Source organism: Mizuhopecten yessoensis, unplaced genomic scaffold (genome assembly GCF_002113885.1).
Source record: "Mizuhopecten yessoensis strain PY_sf001 unplaced genomic scaffold, ASM211388v2 scaffold10821, whole genome shotgun sequence".
Lineage (NCBI taxonomy): Eukaryota > Metazoa > Mollusca > Bivalvia > Pectinida > Pectinidae > Mizuhopecten > Mizuhopecten yessoensis.
In genome coordinates, this window is record NW_018408738.1 from 787,749 (window position 1) to 809,172 (window position 21,424).

Sequence of the window (21,424 nt, forward strand, 5' to 3'; positions counted from 1 at the left end):
TATCAAAATCCAAGATGGCTGCCTGTCGGCCATGTTATTTATCCGATCAGTCTCAAAAGTTGCCCTGCACAGCTCAGGACAAAGGGGAACCTACACATAAAATTTGAGAAAGATCCCTTAGGTACTTCTTGAGAAATAGCGATAACAAACTTTCACTATCAAAATCCAAGATGGCTGCCTGTCGGCCATGTTGTTTATCCGGTCAGTCTCAAAAGTTGCCCTGCACAGCTAAGGACCAAGGGGAACCTGCATATATAATTTGAGAAAGATCCCTCTGGTACTTCTTGAGAAATACCGATAACAAGAATTGTTTACGGACGGACGACGGACGACGGACAACGGACGGACGACGGACCACGTACGCAGGGTGATTTAAATAGCCCACCATCAGATAATGGTGGGCTAAAAATGCTGAAATCAATGAAATGTTATTAGTGCAGTAGGATCCACTACCCATGCTACATCTATGATCAAGGTTTTGATGGTGTAGCTTTGTCAGAAACAGAGCTTAACACAAAACCTTAACATTGTTGACCCCGCCGTCGCCGTCGGAAAAGCAGCACCTATGTGTCTTTCCGACATCTGTCGTAGGCGACACAATAAAAGATGTCCAGATTTATATCCCATTTGTATAAAGAAATAAAGAATATGACACCCATATATAGATACACTTATGTAAATCAAATACTTACCAACACCACTTTTTAACACCTCCGCTAAAATCTGGCGAAGGCCTAGTGAGTCTTGTAAATGTACTAATTCATTCAACATGTCTGGCTGTAAGTAAAATAGGAAGTAAACGATAAACAATGTTTTCTTTTCATTATGATGCTATTTCATTGGTAAGACTGTTTCTACCACAATACGCTGTGTTATTTCACTCTCAGATCATTGTATAAACACGCAGACTGTTAGATAAATATGAGTTATATACCACATGTGGTATATGACCTTCAAGAGTTTTGATTGGTCGAGAAGATGAACTCTGACCAGGAAGATTTTTCCACATGCTTTTTGCCACCTGCTGTTTTGTTTATGTTGTCGGGTGTCAACATCCGACAAATGTTGATGACTTTGTGAGGTTATGCGGAAAAGGGGGTTATTAAGGCAATATCAAAAGATGATACTTAGAGATTTGATCGCTCGTTTCAAAACAAGATCCGTCACGGTGTCGGGAAATATTTCGTTCACTTAACGTCCCGTTATCGCTATTTAGACGGTCTGACTATGGCTGAACTTTCACTATAAACGTCAACCATAGAACCGTCACGAAGAAACGTAGGCCTATGGTTTTGGATATTGACAGCGGTGAGTTACGGTGAGTTCATCACTTGGCGGGAGGCAGACTTCGTACGATATGCTTACGCGCATATAGTCTGTGGTTAATTTATTGCCGAAACATTAATTTTGACAATATTTGAATTTGTAAAATTTGTAAAATCGTTAGTTAATTTTCAAAACTAAAGCTCGTGTCTTTTGTAACTTTTGAAAATTAACTAACTCGAGTGAAATAAATACCATATTCAACAACCACTCGTTGTGTAACCTCTATAAATACTATATTAGAAACATATTTAAGGATCCCTGTACCACTGCCAAGAACTGAAAATATGAACTGGAAACCGACTTACTGGTATGGCTATATCTTTGATAATTTAAACCATTCTTGAGAAGAAAACCATACATTACAAGACTTTTATGAAAAAATAACGGAGATGGGTTACCTGGTCAACGGACGTGACCAGTGGCCTAACTGTGCTACAATTAAATCTAAAATGTTTGTAACCTGAAATAGGCCTAACATTGAGGATAATAGCCAAAGTTAAATTATAAGGGTACATTCTTTTGCAGTTGCACCATTCTTGGGTTAGCAAAATCATCAACATCAATATAATCATAAAATCATCAACATAAATTTGGGTAATTAAGAAACATGATAAGTTTACCTTGCTTTTCAGCAGGATGATACAAGCAATAATATGAACGTCCTTCACGTGTCCAAGGGTCCTATCACTAACAGTGGTTGTCTGTAATTAAATAATATCATTACACAACAGTTAGTTATCATTACATATACATCAAATACATAAAACACATGTACAGCCCTTACAGTAGTTTCCTTATGATGAAAATATTCCTCATGTGTTACACTATTTCACATTTCAGTACATCAGACAATATGACAATAAACATTTTCAACTCAAATATTTGTTATTTAATTGTATTGGCAAAAATACTTTGAGCTTAGCATGAGCTAGCTATTATCAACCAATCAAATGACTAATCAGAAATCATTATTTGACAATTTATTTGACAAACAACTCTAGAAATGTTTTCCTTAGCCCCTGTTCTTTACATGAAGATCAAGGTAATTTATATGGACTGCCTTTAAAATTTCACCCCAACAAGTTATATACCATTTAAATATCACTACCCTATGTGTCATGGTTCATAAGGAGTCGTCATTTGGAGATTTTCACATCTGATCTGTTTCCATGAATCTACATCAGGATAATTTGTAATTTGAACAATCTTGATAGCTCCTTATCCTAGAAAATTACAGCCCAGCATCATAACTCCAGCCTTTGTTTTGTCTTTTTTAGAAACTTGACCCCTTGGAACTTGAATGTGGGTTTCAGTAATGTATTTTATCAAACACGACATGTGTATTTCTACTTCCCACCTTAGTTAACTACGAGTTAGCTTCTGATGCTCTATGGGTATATAAGACTGTAAATACTATATTAGAAACATATTTTAGTGCCTCTGCCAAAAACTGAAATTATGCACTGGAAACCGACTTACTGGTACGTTAAATGGTTCAGGGGTCAATTTATATTTATCTCAATTAGATTTGTTTGAACAATTGTTTCAGCCTATTACACATATTTTGTACCCTTTGACCTTGAAATTTATTTGTAGTTACATGTATGTGTCTAGGCCATTTTGACCTTGACATTTATTTGTAGTTACATGTATGTGTCTAGGCCATTTGGGTTTAATAATTACATGGCACTGCACTGTGACCCCTGATCTATTGGTTGTAAGAAGTTATTTGATAAAAATGCTTTCAACACCTTTAACACCTATGACCTTGATTTTTTAACACTAACATTAATTATTATACCAGCATTTCACCCTAGAACACTATGAGATGATTAAAAGGCACATATGATTCTTTGGAAGTTCTAATTTAAAGAAAACAGATGATAATGGTTAAAGCAGACACCACACCTAATGGCATACTTCAAAATGTAATACTATTTCAAAACAAAATTAACGATTACTTATCTGTAATAATAATCACTTTTAATCCAAATTAGTATGACAAAAATATCCAAAGACTTTATGATGGTTTAATACAACAAGAGATCCCAGAGGGATCTTGGTGCCCATCTTTGTACCATCTTCGTTAGTTCTATGTCAATTTGATCTTTTGAGTTTTCTCTTCTTTTCTCTTATCAGTTTGGTCAAGTCATGAAAACAGTAAATGCACCGTTTCATATATTTACTAGTAGTCAGTAATAGAAATAGATTGGATCATTACAATATCAGAAAGATCTCATCAGTACTTCCTGTGGCCATCTTGTTTATTCGATCAGTCTCAAAAGTAAACATGCACAACAACAGACCAAGGGGAACCTTTATATTAAATTTGAGAAAGATCCCTCCAAAACTTACTCAGAATCAGCGATAACAAACATTAACTATCAAAATCCAAGAAGGCCAACTGTCAGCCATTTTGTTTTTTCCAACAGTCTCAAATGTAAACATGCACCACAACAGACAAAGGGGAACCTACATGTCAAATCTGAGAAAGATCCCTTTAAAAATTCCTGAGAAATAGCAATAACAAACAGTCATTGTCACAATCCAAGATGTCCAGCTGTCGGCCATTGATTTATCTGATCTCAAAAGTAAACATGCACAACTGCAGACCAAGGGGAACCATACATGCCAGAATTCTTGGAGACCAATCTGTGAGTTTTACAGTCTTTTTAAGGGAATTGAGGTGAAAATAAGGGAGGTTTTATTTGCGGCATTTTTTCACGGCAAAAAGACTATCATATTCAACTAAATCAATGAAATAAAGCACAAAATCTTTAAGTAAGGAACTTTGTTTTGACTTTGGCAGGTTTTTTTTGTATATATTGAATATGATTATATACATTTAATAGTACAAAGTTAACAAAACAAAATATCACATAGTTGAGATATATACTGAAGAAGCAGATTTTTATATTAAATTTCGAAATTAAGTTGGACAGGCCACTTTTCACAGCAGCCACAGTACTACCGATGTTCAGTTTAAACTTTGAACTATGTATTTGGATGGGTTTGTAAAAATAAGGATCATAGTTGTCAATGTTCATTTACATTTGAACTTCTTGATAATGTAACAGAATTTTGAAACATGCATTTAACAAAAGGACAGAAATAATAAGCTGTGAAAGTGAAGAAAACTGTGTTCAGTATTTGGACTTTTAAATTACATATTTCAGCATTCAGAACAAAGACTTTTTCCATCTTCTTCATGACATGCCCCTTATATATTTACCGGTCGTTCTCTTTACTTTCGTAGTGAAATTATATTTGTAAAGAAACACTTAGCCGGACAATGCATTAATCAAAGTTTCTAGCAATGAACTAACCTTACAAACATGACAGAAAACATGTTTTGTGCTAGTTCTACTGACAGTGTGAGGTATCAACTTCACGCGAAATTTTGATGCTGAAGCCCACACCGTCGGGTATTGGTTGAATGTCAGGCATTCTGTAGTATCACAGAAATTTATGGTAACAATAAGAAAGGATCACACTAAATCTTTAATAAGAATTTATTTTAATTGTTCAGATGGATTACTTATTGTAAAAGACACCGAAATCAACTCACAATTTCAACCAGCTCAATGTTCCGTAAGTAATCGGAAGAGCTCTTCGATCACATGACCAATCACATGACCGCTACTCGAGAGCTCTCGTGATTTATCGCTGAAAACATTGTTGAATCTCGTAAGACTTCGAGTAAACAACAACAGGAAAATGCATGGTTCACCGATCGATCATTAAGAAACGTGAGGGTTTGAGGACTTTCCGTAAATTCATGTCCCACGCCGTGAGACTTTATCGGAGGTGAAAATCTGTGAAATGTTGCCTCACGCCGTTAATTCTGGCATGTATGGGGAACTAATATATTGAGAAAGATCCCTCTACAACTTCATGGGAAATAGCGATAACAAACATTCACTGTTAAAATCCAAGATGGCCAAGTTTCGGCCATTTTGTTCATACGATCAGCCTCAAAATTAAACATGTACAACTACAGACTACAAACAAAATTTGAGAAAGATCCCTCCAAAACTTCATGAGAAATAGCGATAACAAGCATTTATTGTTAAAATTCAAGATGGCCGCCTGTCGGCCAGTTTGTTTAAACGATCAGTCTCAAAAGTTACCCTGCACAACTACACACCAAGAGGAACCTTCATATCAAATTTGAGAAAGATCCTTCCAGGACTTTAAGAGAAATAGCGATAACAAGAATGGTTTAAGGACGGACCATGGACGGACCATGGACAGATGACGGACCATTGACGAAGGGTGATTAAAGATTTTAATACTTGCTGCCCACCATCATCTGAAAACCGACCATCTAAAAGTGACACAAAGAATTCATCAGGGGATTCATCAAGAGATGAAGTGTAAGAGATGAAGTGTAAGGGATGAAGTGTAAGGGATGAAGTGTAAGGGATGAAGTGTAAGGGAATTACTAAGGAACTCTTGGTGTCATTTCTATGTATACAGTGCAATCTGTAGTAAGCGACCACCCAAGGGAAATTTAAAAAGCGGTTGTTAAATAAAAGTGGTCTTTAATAAAATTTGACCATACTTTGTACAGAATTACACAAATGACTATAACCAAACGACTCTTTATTCAGACCAATGTCAACAGATCACCACCCCAAGTGCACATTTACACGTGTATTACAGATAGCTTAAAACACCATCATTCAATAGATAAGGTGAATAAATAATCAATAGTCGAGTGATAATTATGACAGTAAACAAACAACTAAGAGTGTTTGAGAAGAATTGTCATTTCACTCAAAACAAATGATCACCAGAGACTTGCTTATATGTCTGTGTTTTTGGTAATAACGATGATACTGGCGCTGAGAAGTTCAGGGGTGTTATCAAAGGCATTTAACATTGTCGAGGATTTAGAAACGATATGTGTGCTAACATTTAATGTTAATTTCGTGCAAAAGTGATGTCGTGAACATCTCAAAACAGACCCCGATAGTTTTGCTCAACCACGATAAATATCAGTCTGTAAGTTTTATTCACTGGTAATTAAATCAACAATACTGGCAGTTAGAAAAAAACACTTTTCATTTTTTTCTGCACACCAATAAATTTGTTATAAGTTTGGAAATTGGAAATTGGTTTTATTTGGAGTCACACAGCTATTTTAATGACCGTTTGGTCAAACATGGTTGCTAAAATGAATCAAATGTGGTTGATTAAAGTAATCTTTGAGATCAGTATTGGGTGATTACTGGTAGCATTAGACAGATAGTCGCTTAATACAGATAAATTACTTCATCTCAGCATGCAACTTGCAAAATATCATCACCCTAGACCTTTTGTTTATTGAGATCAGATCATTTAAATGTTTATACATATTTGACCCTGATGTAACTTTGAATATGGGTGAAGGTCATTCATTTGAACAAATATGGCAGCCCTTCATCCAAGCATGCTACTGGCAAAATATCAACATTCTGGGCCTCATGATTATTCAGAAGAAGTTGTTTCAAGTTTTAAACATATTTGATCAATCAAGGTCATTCATTTTTACAAACATGGAAGTCCTTCTACCCAGCATGTTACAGGCAAAATATCATCATCTTGTGCCTTTTGGTTATTCAGAAGTTGTTTAAAGGTTTCAAACATATTTGATCCCTGTGACCTGGAATGAATGTCAAGGTCATTCCTTTTGACAAACTTGGTAGCCCTTAATCCCAGCATGTTACGGGCTAAAAAGCATTATCCTGCACCTTTTGGTTATTCAGAAGAGGTTGTTTTAAGATTTCAAACATTGTTGACCCCTGTGACCTTGAATATAGGTAAAGGTCATTCATTTTAACAAACTGGATAGCCCTTCATCCTAGCATGCTACTGGCCAAATATCATAACCCTGGGCCTTTTGGTTATTCAAAAGAAGTCTTTTAAAGATTTTGAACATATCTGATCCCTGTGACCATAAGCAACAGTTGGGTCATTCATTTGAACAAACTTGATAGCCCTTCATCCCAACATCTTACAGGCCAAATATAGTCGCTTGAAGGTTTCCAACATATTTGACCCCTGTGACCTTAAATATAAGTCAAGGTCATCAATTTTAACAAACTTGGTAGTCGTTCATCCTAGCATACTATTGGCCAAATATCAACATTCTGGGCACCTTGGTTATTCAACAAGTCATTTAAAGATTTTAAACATATTTGAGCCCTGTGACCTTGAATATAAGTCAAGTTCATTTATTTTAACAAACTTCAGAGACTTTCATTCAAGCATGATACTGGCAAAATATCAACATTCTGGACCTCATGGTTATTTAGAAGAAGTTATTTAAAAGTTTGTTTTAGACATATTTGACCCCTGTGACCTTCAATATGAGTGAAGGTCATTCATTTTAACAAAGTTGGTAGTCCATTTTACCAGCATGCTACTGACAAAATATCACCATCCTGGTCCTTTTGGTTGTTCAGAAGAAATTGTTTAAAGGTTTTATTAGACATTTGACCCCTGTGACCTTGAATATGGGTGAAGGTCATTTATTTGAACAAACTTTGTAGCCCTTCATCCCAGTAGCTTCTGGCCAAATATCATCACCCTAGGCCTTTTGGTTATTAAGAAAAAGTTGTTTAAAGTAAAATATTGATGCTGGCTGCCGGTTGATGGACGAACGCTGCGCCACAGCATAAGCTCACTTTGCCCTTCAGGCCAGGTGCGCTAAAGATGACAAGAGTTTTTTAGTTCCTCCCTAGCACTTTCACCTCTTTGGGGGTTCATCAGGGGAACTGAGAGGTGAAAGTACTAGTAAGGTACTAGGGAGATATACTACACAATCACAAAGATTTTGAATGTTTTTTCTGATTATATATACCGAAGGTATCTGTCTTGCTTCTTCCACGCGATCATTTATAAGGTAAGCACTGGTCAGCAATACATCGGCAGAAGGCTTCCCCTCCCTTCTGTTAGCTATAGAATACACTAGAGAAAGACAACAATTTATATCAATGTGTTAAGACGGCCAGATCAACATGCGTGAACTTTGAAGTATTACTCACCAACAGCTGGTCAGTCTTTTAAAATCAATTGACATATATACTGACAATAAAACCTCCTGTGAAATTAACCTATTGAATACCATACACCTTTATCAACAAGAGGCCCAAGAGCCTTAGCGGTCACCTGTGGCAATCATTAAGCAGAACAAGCATTTTGAAATTTGTGCCGAGTTGGAATCATAGTCAACAATGTTATTTCCCTATATAAATTTTAAAAACTTGTTTCAAAATTGATGTAAAATAAATAAAGTTTGTATCTTAAACATATCAACATACCCTGCCTCTAGCACATATCATACATGCATGCATACATAACACACATGAAGACATATCCTTAAATGACCTTAGCTGTTAATTCAACATTAAACAAAGTAAAACCAAACCTTGAAAAAAGGACAGCCTTTCCATCCAGCTATAGGACAGTGTATAATGCCATAGCCATCTCTAATCTCTTGGCCTATGATATACTGTTTAGGGATCTGACATAACTCTGGGTGTCAATCCAAAGCACAGTAACTTAAAACAGGTAATAACCAAAACTTGTCTTACCTTTATCAATCAGAGGCTGATCATCTTCCTGCACAAGTTCAATCATTATTTGTAGATAGTCTAACCTCCTGATTTGCGAATGTTTCAACAATTCCTCTAACGCTTCTACCGCTAGTGACACATCTCTGAAAAAAAAAACACAACTAAAGATTCTTCAGCTGGTATCACATCTCATAAAACGATTTTTGTCAGATCTACAAAAGATAATCTTTGCTTTCTTTGCTCTTCATTTTCCTTACAGATAGGTAACCACCCAGTCCCATGTTGGAAATCCTAAACGGAAATCTTGTATATTAACTTCAATCTTATAATGTCATATGTTATTTACCAATATGACAAATGTTATTGTATAAGAAGTGCATATAACTATCATACAAGTGTTGACTATGGAACTCCAGGTACGTCGGTTTGTGTTTTGAAGTAAGGCGATTGGGTTTTAAGCAGGGAGATTGTTTCGCAGGATCATAGCGTATCTTCATTTATTTATAGCAACTGGAAGTGTCGGACCGTGGATGTTCGGTGGCAGACATCACATTTTTCCACTCCATATTACCCAATAGACAGTGCAAGGGACATAACTAATGCTATTAAAGAGAACCACCCAACAGCCATTGTTTTGTATCATAATGTTATATATACCTCATCATACAATCATTATAGCTTTCATCTTCAGATATAAACTAGTGATTACTTAACCAAACATTACTTGGAAGCCAGGTTTGTGTAAATCTCATGAATGAATATGTTAAAAGTCGGCAAATTGTGTTTGTGACACTACGTGTGCATAGACAGGTGTGTGCATAGACAGGTGTGTGCATAGACAGGTGTGTGCAGATCAGAGATGTGTGCATAGACAGGTGTGTGCATAGACAGGTGTGTGCAGATCAGAGATGTGCTCACGTTCAATGTAGCGTTTGCCGTTGGTAATTAAAAGAAAACAAACAACATTTTACAATACATGCAAATTCTATCAAGCTATTATATTTCTCCTTTACCATTCTGATTAAACTCATTATGAAAATAAACAAGAGGCCCAGAGGGCCTGAATCGCTCACCTGGATATCTAAGCAATCATGGCAAACTATTCTCCAAGGGAATATGCCAGACCCCAATGCCAATTCTTGTAGTATGTCTGTATTAGATTTTTCATGCCCGGCAATTTAATGTATGGTTATGGGGTGGGGATCTCAACTGTTTCCAAGCTGTGACTCGGAAACTAGATCCCTACGTTTGTGGCCAGACCACAGGATCAATTCGAATATCATGACTGCATTTGTCTCTTTTTGTCCAGCATTTGTATTTCTAGTCTTGGGGTGGGGATCTCAACCGTTTCAAAGTTATGACCCATGGGTTAAGTCTGCAAGGGCGTGGCAGACCCCAAGGCCATCATGGAAGCACATGTGCATTCATCTCTTTATACTCAGCAATTGTATATATGCATAGTAATAGGGTGGGGATCTCAACTGTTTCCAAGCTGTGACTAAGAAACTAGGTCCCTAGGGGTTCGGTCGGACCCCAGAGTCTATTCTAATACCATGACTACTTTTGTCTCTTTATGCCAAGCATTTGTATATATAGTTCTGGGGTGGGGATCTCAACCGTTTCAAAGTTATGACCCAGGGACTATGTCTCAAAGGGTGGGGCCAGACCCTAGGCCATCCTGGAATCAAATGTGCATGCTTCTCTTTATACTCAACAATTGCATATATGGTTATACCGTGGGGATCTCAACCATTTCCAAGTAATACACTTTTTTTGGCCCCACCACTTAGCACGGGGGGGGTCAGCCCCACCATTTGTACAATTTTGAATCCCTGCCTCCCATGAATGCTTCTGACCAAATATGATCGATATCCATGACATAATTCTACAGAAGAAGTCGTTAATAGCAATATAGCCAAATTGCCCCCTTTTTTACCCACCCCGAAGCCCCCTGGGGGGTCAGCCCAACCATTTGTACAATTTTGAATATCCTCTACCAAGGGATGCTTCCAGTCAAATATGGTTGATATCCATATCTTAGTTCCAGATAAGTCGCCTAAATCAATATAGCGCAATTGCCCCCTTTTGGCCCCGCCCCTCAGGTCCCTGGGGAACCAGACCCACGGTTTATACAAAATTGGTTCCCTTTCACCCAAGGATGCTTCAGATCAAATATGGAACAAACCCTTTCGTTCCTACAGAAGAAAAAGGATTTTAAAGAATTTGCTATGTTTCCCCTATTGGGCCCCGCCGCTCAGGCTCCTACGGGGCCAGACCCACGGTTTATACAAAATGTGTTCCCCTTTACCCAAGGATGCTTCAGACCATATATGGAACAAATCCTTTCATTCCTACAGAAGAAGAAGAATCTTAAAGAATTTGCTATATTTCCCCTATTGGGCCCCGCCCCTCAGGCCCCTCAGGGGCCAGACCCCTTGTTTATACAAAATTGGTTCCCCTTTACCCAAGGATGCTTCAGACCAAATATGGGTTTCATTCCTACAGAAGAAGAAGGATTTTAAAGGATTTACTATATTTCCCCTAGTGGGCCCCGCCCCTCAGCCCCCAGGGGGGGGCCAGACCCACCATTTATACAAAATTTGTTCCCCTTCCCCTAAGGATGCTTCTGACCAAATTTGTTAAAAATCAGCTCAGTCGTTTATGACTAGTAGCGATTTTTAGGAAAAGTTGCTGGACACCGGACGCCGTGCCATGGCATAAGCTCACTTGCCCTTTGGGCAGGTAAGCTAAAACCCCAAAAAAACTAGAAATATGTCAGAATGACATGAAAGTCACCCCATCACTCTGTATGATCATTTTCCGATAAATCATTGACTACGCTACACAGATATATTTCCACCAGTCAATCAAAATGGTAAACAATAACCAGGTGTAAATACATACATGCTGTTCAGGTAGCCATATCATGCCAATACATGGAATTAATAAGAAAGCATGTCGCAAATATAACGTTAGCTTTGACTGACACCTCGAATACGAGGAGATCTCTGTGCTGACACGGTCACCTGGCATGGGCAGAACAGTAATTGGAATATAACGATGTTGATTTCACAACAATAAGTTTCAGACAATATTCAATCTTATATACGGATAAATCTTCTACTATTTTTTGTTATGAAATACATTTTTCCAAGTAGTGAATCGGTCATCGATATCAGCAGAATGTGTACGCTTAAAGGCAGTCACTCTGAAGAGGACCGCCAACAGCCGAATTCGCGAGACATGAAGAACACCAATCAATTGTGATTTCAGCAATTCTCCTTCGAAAAGAAAAGATCGGAATGTATTTGGCTGTTTTGAACCCATTGATATTTAATTTTCAAACTCAAACTTTTATAGTATCACGCTAACTTGACTCTTTGCAGTACACAAACTTGCTAACTTCGCCACTTTACCCATGTCGTTTTGACACATTCCTACTGTCAAGATTGAAGAGTTCAGCATGATTTTACCCAAGAACGACATTTTAACCACAGAGTGATAAATGCGATGCAAGTTTTCGTTATGTTTCCCGATACGTGGTATTTATCAATTCACAACGTAACGTCCTGAAAAGTTGAGCCTACTTTTATCGAGTTTATTTATCCGATTCTATAGTATTATATGACTTAAACTTGCAACTTTTCGTAATTGTTAAATTGGCAATGCAATCAGGAATTATTCAACAAAATTTAGCAGTTTTATTGCTGCAAGCAAATTTCAAAACATTTCCGAAAATCTTCGAAATTTTTTACGAGAAATGGTCGCGACCAAGGACTGGTTTTGATTGTTCTTGAGTATCGTGTACATCCCTTTCTTTTCCCCTTAAAAAAGTGTGCACTATATGCAAATATTAACGGTAGTCGTTGGTCAGACATAAAATATCTAAATCAGTCAATAGCAATTTATAATACGACAGTTTACCCCTTCGGGAACCTCAAAGGTGCCTGATTCATACTCGGAACATCTTTAGGTTACATGTAATTCCCGTGGAAATTTGGAATGCCTTTAGGTTTTATGCTATTCCTGTTTAAAAAGGAAATTGATATCTGAGTTATCCAAGAGCTTGTAATTAGCACCTGGTATATTCCGACAGAAGCAAGACACTTAACAGCCCAAGACAACAGAAGTCAAAATCTGGGACTCACAGAAACCAAAATTAATAGTCCCCACTGGGTTCCCCCAGCGGTGACTAAAAAGGGTGAATAATTTGGGAAAGTATAAATTCAGCTGGGGCAAGGGGATTTTTGGTGTCTACTTGCCCCGGGCAAGGGACTTGAAAAAGAGTGTTTAAACCCTTGTTATTATATGAAGTAGTGATGATAAATTATGGCTATGCCTTAGCTAAAATTCTTTGAAATTTTAACCAATTTGATCCATTTTGGTCCTGCCCACCAGGCCTTCTGCATGAGTCAGGGTCTTAATATCTATACCATCAAATTGAAATCTTATAAATCTAATAAGAATTCCAACAAAGTTTTAATTATATTCCACTGAAAATACACAAAATCCCAATGGGGGGNAAAACATAATCACAATATACCCCTTTGGGACTTGCCCTTCAGACCCATATTATTCACAATTTTGGTATGCCTTTGGCTTTGGAGTCATCCTGCAAAATTTTATTGAAATTGGTTCAGTGGTTATGGAGAAGAAGTCAATAATGTAAAAAGTGTATTCACAACGTACATGTACTTACATACCAAATCTGGTTACTCCAGGTGAAATACATGTAGTATATACAAAAGACATGCCTGGACAAACTTTTTTCCAAGGTTGAGGTCAAAGGTCAAACCATAGGTCACTGGCCTTATTCTTAACTCAAAACTCTGCTAACCCAAGATATGCTTGCATACCTGAAGTCTGAGTACTCTGGGTGAAAAGGATTAAAAATATGCCCCAGACAAGTATAGAAAATGTGTCCCAAACAAACTTTGGGGGTTGACAGACGGACAGAGTGCAAACCTATAGTCCCCACCAGGATCCAGTGGAGACTAATAAAACCAAGTTACCCAAGGAGACAAATATAGGATGTACATGGTTAATAATTAAAGGTAACACAAGGTGCCAGGTATATGTTCATTACACATAAGTACCACAATGTGTCAGGTACAACATTATCAAGATAAATACCGGTAACACTATGTGTCTGGTAAATACCGGTAACACAAGTTGTCTGGTAAATTTATACAAGTAAAACAAGTTGTCTGGTAAATACAGGTAACACAAGTTGTCTGGTAAATACTGGTAACACAAGTTGTTTGGTAAATACTGGTAACACAATGTGTCTGGTAAATACAGGTAACACAATGTGTCAGGTAAATACAGGTAACACAAGTTGTCTGGTAAATACAGGTAACACAATGTGTCTGGTAAATACCGGTAACACAAGTTGTCTGGTAAATACCGGTAACACAAGTTGTCTGGTAAATACCGGTAACACAAGTTGTCTGGTAAATACTGGTAACACAAGTTGTCTGGTAAATAGTGGTAACACAATGTGTCTGGTAAATACTGGTAACACAAGTTGTCTGGTAAATAATGGTAACACAATGTGTCAGGTAAATACAGGTAACACAATGTGTCTGGTAAATACAGGTAGCACAAGTTGTCTGGTAAATAATGGTAACACAATGTGTCTGGTAAATACAGGTAACACAATGTGTCTGGTAAATACAGGTAACACAAGTTGTCTGGTAAATACAGGTAACACAAGTAATATGGTAAACCTCCAGTCAGTTTGAATAGGCAGATTGTTCGAACTCAATTTTTGAACAATGAAAATAATAATTTTCTGTCTAGTAATAGTTCATACCCTGCTTACACACGTTTCGGATTGTTCGAACACACAACTTGAGTACTGAACTTACATAATTATTGATTGAGGTTGGCTATCGGCAATGCAATAATAGCCTCGCGAAACTCGCTTAAACTTGATATATTTACACGACAGCGTTTTACTACTGAATAACGGGTAGTACTCATGTGCGACCATTGTTGTCATCAATGTCGGACAATTTGTTCATAAATAAGTCACATGTCACCGATAATTGAGTTTCTTTCTTGTAAACATGTGCCAGTCAAACATATTTAGGCCTCGACCATGTATAATATCCTAACAGTCACACAGAGCACGGAATGTTACGTCACATCGCTGACAGACGTGTGTATTGTCATGATATTACTGTGATTACAATTTGATTATATAATCGCGACCTGGCCACCGCTCACTGATTTATAACTTAATTGATATATTACCTATACATGTGCCAAAACAAAAATATCTGACCAGGTGGTCGATCGAAATATTAATCCATAATTGCAGTTTCAATCCATCCTCCGCATTCTGATCAGTACAACTGAACTTTCATCATTACTCGAGAAAACATCTACTGCTTTGTGGCCTACATATTAGTCGCTGCTTTGCAATTGAACTTAATAATTGATTATCAATATGTAAGTAAATATAAGAAATATATATATACCATCATTCATCTCCAGATTTGCAAATATATACCACAATAAGGCTATCATTGTTCCGTATCAATAGATTGACTGTTTGCCATGAATTTTGGCGATGTTGACTTGGATAGTTCGAACTCTTTATTTTAGCGGCTATAATTTCGTGTAATTGGAATAGGATTGACGATATTTATTTAATTTTGTTCGAACTGACCGAAGGTTTACTGTAGGCACAACATTATCAAGGTTAGTATGGCAACACTAGTGTTCAGGTACAACATTGTCAAGTTTAATATGGCAACACAAGTGTTCATGTACAACATTGTCAAGTTTAATATGGCAACACAAGTGTTCAGGTACAACATTGTCAAGTTTAATATGGCAACACTAGTGTTCAGGTACAACATTATCAAGGTTAATATTGCAACACAAGTGTTCAGGTACAACATTGTCAAGTTTACTATGGCAACACAAGTGTTCAGGTACAACATTGTCAAGTTTAATATGGCAACACAAGTGTTCAGGTACAACATTGTCAAGTTTAATACAGATATTGAATATTAGTTTTCAGCTATGTTTTCCAGTGTACAATGTCATAAGAGACAACAAAATATTGTAATTAAACATTATGTAAGAATACACGTACCTTTTCAGATATAGACTGAGAAAATTTATGGATTCCATTCTAAAGAATGCATGATGTGCCCTTATCCTTCCTAAAATTTTGAATACTTCAGCAGGCCGGAGGAAAGCTACTAGAACCTTCAATATCAACATCAGTTGACTATGGGGTATTACTGCCATCTTTTCTTTCATTTCTATTGCAATGTCCAAGTAATTGTTGATGCACTTTACAATACCTAGGAATGAAAAGAGATGTATAGTACCTATCAGAAGGGCCTAAAGTTTTTTTTAAACTTGGTCTTATAATAAGTCTTTGTATCAAAATGTTATGGAAACCAATGTGTAGTCAAATTGACTAACCCTCTCTTGATAATTAGACCTGTCAAAATGTTTGATAACGTACAAAAAATGTTTGTTTGCAGTTTTGAATTCCCTACTCACACTTTTTCCAGTTGGTATGTAGGTAGGGATTTGTTTTTAATATTAAAATATCTTTAAACTTCCAGATTTTTTGAAGAAAAAGGAAAACATCTTAATGTGTTCAAAACTGTTTCAGCCACTTTCATTGGGTTGGTGGGGAATCCCCAAACAACCGATTTTCAAAAGATGGCTACATTGCAAATTGATATTAACTAGACTGAGTGCATTTTTAATTAAAATGGAACAGTATGAGAGAATTCGAAAAACTTTTTTGTCGGCATGCTTAAACAATTTTGCACTTACCTATAAACATTAAGTTTATCTTCAGAATATACATATTACAGTAGATTTATCTTTCTTTTATTTCAGGATTACATATTTTATCATTGTTTTCCAACAGGTAAAAGCATGTTTTTGAAATGCAAAATTTACAAAATAATTAACATGTACCTATCTAAAAGATACAAAACAATATAGGTTATATTTGTTGATTTGAGGAGTTATGTACAACACTTAACCAGACTTACCTCTATATTCACCATGTTCCAGCATCTCCATGAGCAGGTAAGCCAAAGTATTAGACAGAAAAGGAAATGATGGATTTGCTCGAACCCTGAAAAAACAATATAACAATTGTCTTTCTTATCATAGAATTCAAGATCTTAATCTCGATCCATTATGATGAAATTACAGAGTATTCCTTTCTTCCTCAAAGGGTGATAGAACTGCAGAGAATCTATTTATAATCAACGGCCCAGGAAACTACAGATTGCCCCTCGATCCTCAACTCAGGAATTTAAAGATTAACATCAATTCTCAATCCATGAAATGTCAGAGAGGGAGTTCTAAACGCATGATATTACTGAGACCCCTCAATCATAAGCATATCAAGTAACAGTGGAGAATAATTCTGAATCTTATTTAGCCATTCTCACCTTTTGGGCCCCATCTTTCCCCAGGGGCGACCATTTTCCCATTTTCGGCCCCATCTTTCTCCAGGGGCGGGGAAAGATCTTTTTTTGACATCCCTCTTATTGCCATCTCATCAAAATTATTCCAACCAAGTTCAAATAATTTCCTGCTGAAAATGGTCAAATTTTACTCTTAACTGTTATTTTCCTATATAAACTATACTATAGTTCAAAACTTTAACTCCTCCCCAAGAGATAGCAGGTGACCCAGGGGTAATGAAAAATTTACAATTTGGTTCAAGCTCCAAAGGATCTTTCCATCTGTGAAAAGTAGTTTATTTTAGTACAAAAAATATTTAGCTCAATCTCCTCAGTTCTCAGGGTGAGGGAAGAATTCATATTCTCAAATTATCTAACAGTATCACAAGTATTGCACTGTTACACACAAAAATAAGTTGCTTTAACTTGTTAATTTGATTTGTGGTTCAATAATCAGCAAGAGGCCCAAGAGGGCCTGTATCGCTCACCTGAATAGTTAAGCAGTCATATATATTGCACTAAAAATATTTCCCTCGCAAACTTTGTTGGCTCCATCTGTTGAAACTACCAGCAAAATAAGATTCTATGCTTTTTGATTCTTCTTCAGAAGTTGCTTGACATATTTTTCCCTGTGATCTTGTAAGTAGGATAAAGTCATTTTCCTTCTCAAATTGGTTAGCTCTATTCCAAAATGCTAGCAGCCAAATCTTATGAATCCATTCCTTTTAGTTCTTGAGAACAAATCCTTTAAAATGTTGTTGACCTCTGTGACCTCTAAATTAGGTTGAGGTCATTTTCATTCGCAAACTTTGGTGAGCTCTATCCATGGAAGTCACCAGCCAAATACTATAATTTCATGAATTTTAATTCCTCAGAAGTAGTTTGAACCATTTGACATATTTGAACGCTGTGACCTTGAAAGTCAACGTCATTTTCAATCGCAAACTTTGTTTGGCTCTTTCCCAGGAAATAACCAGCCAAATATTAAGGTTCTATACTGTCCAGTTCTTCAGAAGAAGTTGTTCTAAGCGTTAGACATATCTGACTCCTGTGACCTTGAAAGTAGGTCAAGGTCATTTTCAAACACAAACTTTGTTGGGCTCCTTCCCAGGAAATAACCAGCCAAATACTAAGGTTTTATACCGTCCAGTTCTTCGGAAGAAAGTCGTTTTAAGAGTTTGACATAACTGCCTCATGTGACCTTAAAAACAGGTCAAGGTCATTTCCATTCTCAAACTTTGTTGGGCTCTTTCCCAGAAAGCTACAAGCCAAATATTTAGGTATTATACCTTTCAGTTCTTCAGAAGAAGTCGTTTTAAGCATTAGACATATCTGACTCCTGTGACCTTGAAAGTAGGTCAAGGTCATTTTCGTTTTCAAACTTTGTCGGGCTCTATCCCAGGAAGCCACCAGCCAAATATAAAGATTCTATACCTTTCAGTTCTTCAGAAGAAGTCATTTGAAGTGTTTGAGACATTTGACCCCTGTGACCTTGAAAGAAGGTCAAGTTAGTTTTCATCCTAAAACTTTGCCGGGCTCTATCCCAGGAAGTCATCAATCAAATATAAAGATGCTTTGCCATTCAGTTCTTCAGAAGAAGTCATTTTAAGCATTTGACATATTTGACCCTTGTGACCTTGAAAGTAAGTCAAGGTCATTTCCATTCTCAAACTTTGTTGGGCTACATCCCAGGAACCCATCAGCCAAATATGAAGATTCTATACCTTTTAGTTCTTCAGAAGAAGTCGTTTGAAGTTTTAAACATATTTGACCCCTTTGACCTTGAAAGTAAGTCAAGGTCATTTTCATACAACTTTGTCGGGCTCCTACCGACAAAGCTTTCAGTCAAATATCATGACTCTAGGCCTGTTCGTTCTTCAGAAAAAGTTGCTTAAAGGAAAAGTTGACAGATGGACAGACGACAGACAGGTGAGCTAATAAATAACAACAATGCTTCATCCTGATAATGCAAATAATTATGTGATTTTATGGTGAAATTAAATTATTTTGTGTGGAACAGTACATTTGTGAAAATTACCCGTGTATCAAGTAGACTTTACATTTCTTATTTCTTTTTCATCTTATTGACATAACCTATTTATTGTGCGAGTGTGTGCTCATGTGCATTGTTAGCAATGATGTTGCAGATGCACTTACAACAAGAACGATAATATGTTGATGTTTGAGACTATTATCAGTTATTAAAATTCATTAAACTACAATAAAATCATAGTATTTCTTTAACTGCAGGAACCATGACGACTACACGATGATTAACTGACAGTATTCGTTCTGATGATACTCTAACAGTTAACGGAATACATCTCGGGTCATTCCAGTGTTCCTACACTATACAACTTGGTAGTATTAATTCTGATGATACTCTAACAGTTAACGGAATACATCTCGGGTCATTCGAGTGCCTCTTCACTATACAACTCTGAAGAGTGGAACCATCAGATAAGTCAAATATTTGTATCAGTCCCGAGGATTTCAACTTATGTGAGTTTTATTGTGTAGCAAACAGTAGAACTAATTGACCCTGAGGGGGCAATGAAAATTTTACAATTGTTATAACCTAGCTAATATGCACCCTAAATGACCTTTTCTTGCTGGGTATACCCAAAAGTGTTATTTCCCAATATAAACTAAAGTAAAACTTACCCCGGGCCATCCCTAAAGGAGAGCAGATGACTCGGGGCATGATCAAACTTACCCCGGACCATCACCAAAGGAGAGCAGTTGACTCGGGGCATGATGAAATTTACTCCGAGCCATTCCTAAAGGAGAGCAGATGACTCGGGGCTTGATGAAATTTACTATCAAAATCATGCGCCTGGGGACTTTTTCATTCATGAAGAGTATTTTGTTCTTGTACAAAATTACCAAAACGCGAGGGATACTGCAGACTTCTTGAAGATAAATTAAACTTAATGAAGGAAACTAATAGGAGACAATTGCATTTAAACTGTTCTTTGAAGAACAACAAGAGGCCTAGAAGGCCTGTATCGCTCACCTGGAAATCTAAGCAATCATGGCAAAATATTCTCCAAATGAGATCCAAGGGAATATGCTAGACCCCAATGCCAATTCTTGTAGTATGTCTGTATTAGATTAATCATGCCCAGCAATGTAATGTATGGTTATGGGGTGGGGATCTTAACTGTTTCCAAGCTGTGACTAAGAAACTAGGTCACGAGGGGTTCGGTCAGACCCCAGGGTCTATTCTAATACCATGACTACTTTTGTCTCTTTATGCCAAGCATTTGTATATATAGTTCTGGGATGGGGATCTCAACCGTTTCAAAGTTATGACCCAGGGACTATTGTCTCAAAGGATGGGGCCAGACTCTAGGCCATCCTGGAATCAAATGTGCATGCTTCTCTTTATACTCAACAATTTATGGTGATACCGTAGGGATCTCAACCATTTCCAAGTAATAAACTTTTTTGGGCCGCTTACCTTAGCACGGCGGGGGCAGCCCCACCATTTGAACAATTTTGATTTTGAATCCCTGCCTCCTATGAATGCTTCTGACCATAGATGATATCCAGTGAATAGTTCTACAGAAAAAGTCGTTTGTAGCAAAATAGTCATATTGCCCCCTTTTGGCCCCACCCCTCAGCCCCTTCGGGAATCAGCCCAACCATTTGTACAATTTTGAATCTCAACTACCGAGGGATGCTTCCAGTCAAATATGGTTGATATCCATCTTTTAGTTCCAGAGAAGAAGTCGCTTAAATCAATATAGCCCAATTGCCCCCTTTTGGCCCCCCCGCTCAGGTCCCTGGGGGGCCAGACCCACGGTTTATACAAAATTGGTTCCCCTTTACCAAGTATGCTTCAGACCAACTATGGAACAAATCCTTTCATTTCTACAGAAGAAGAAGGATTTTAAAGAATAATTTGCTATGTTACCCTATTGGGCCCGCCCCTCAGGGGCCTGAAGGGCCAGACCCACAGTTTATACAAAATTGGTTCCCTTTCATCTAAGGTTGCTTTAGACTAAATATGGAACAAATCCTTTCATTCCTACAGAATAAAAAGGATTTTAGAGAATTTGCTATATTTCCCCTAAT

General features: G+C 37.1%; 1 protein-coding gene across 1 annotated transcript in view; it reads right to left on the reverse strand.

Annotated features, from left to right (window-relative positions):
* LOC110462677 overlaps positions 1-21,424 on the reverse strand; it is an 82,951-nt gene that overhangs the window by 8,679 nt on the left and 52,848 nt on the right. Inside the window, exons 19-24 of the mRNA XM_021516764.1 lie at positions 16,922-17,007; positions 15,997-16,210; positions 8,907-9,031; positions 8,174-8,280; positions 1,947-2,027; positions 693-777 (exon numbers count right to left, since the gene is read on the reverse strand). Coding sequence (XP_021372439.1) covers positions 693-777; positions 1,947-2,027; positions 8,174-8,280; positions 8,907-9,031; positions 15,997-16,210; positions 16,922-17,007 — 698 coding nt within the window. The remainder of the gene's footprint in view (positions 1-692; positions 778-1,946; positions 2,028-8,173; positions 8,281-8,906; positions 9,032-15,996; positions 16,211-16,921; positions 17,008-21,424) is intronic.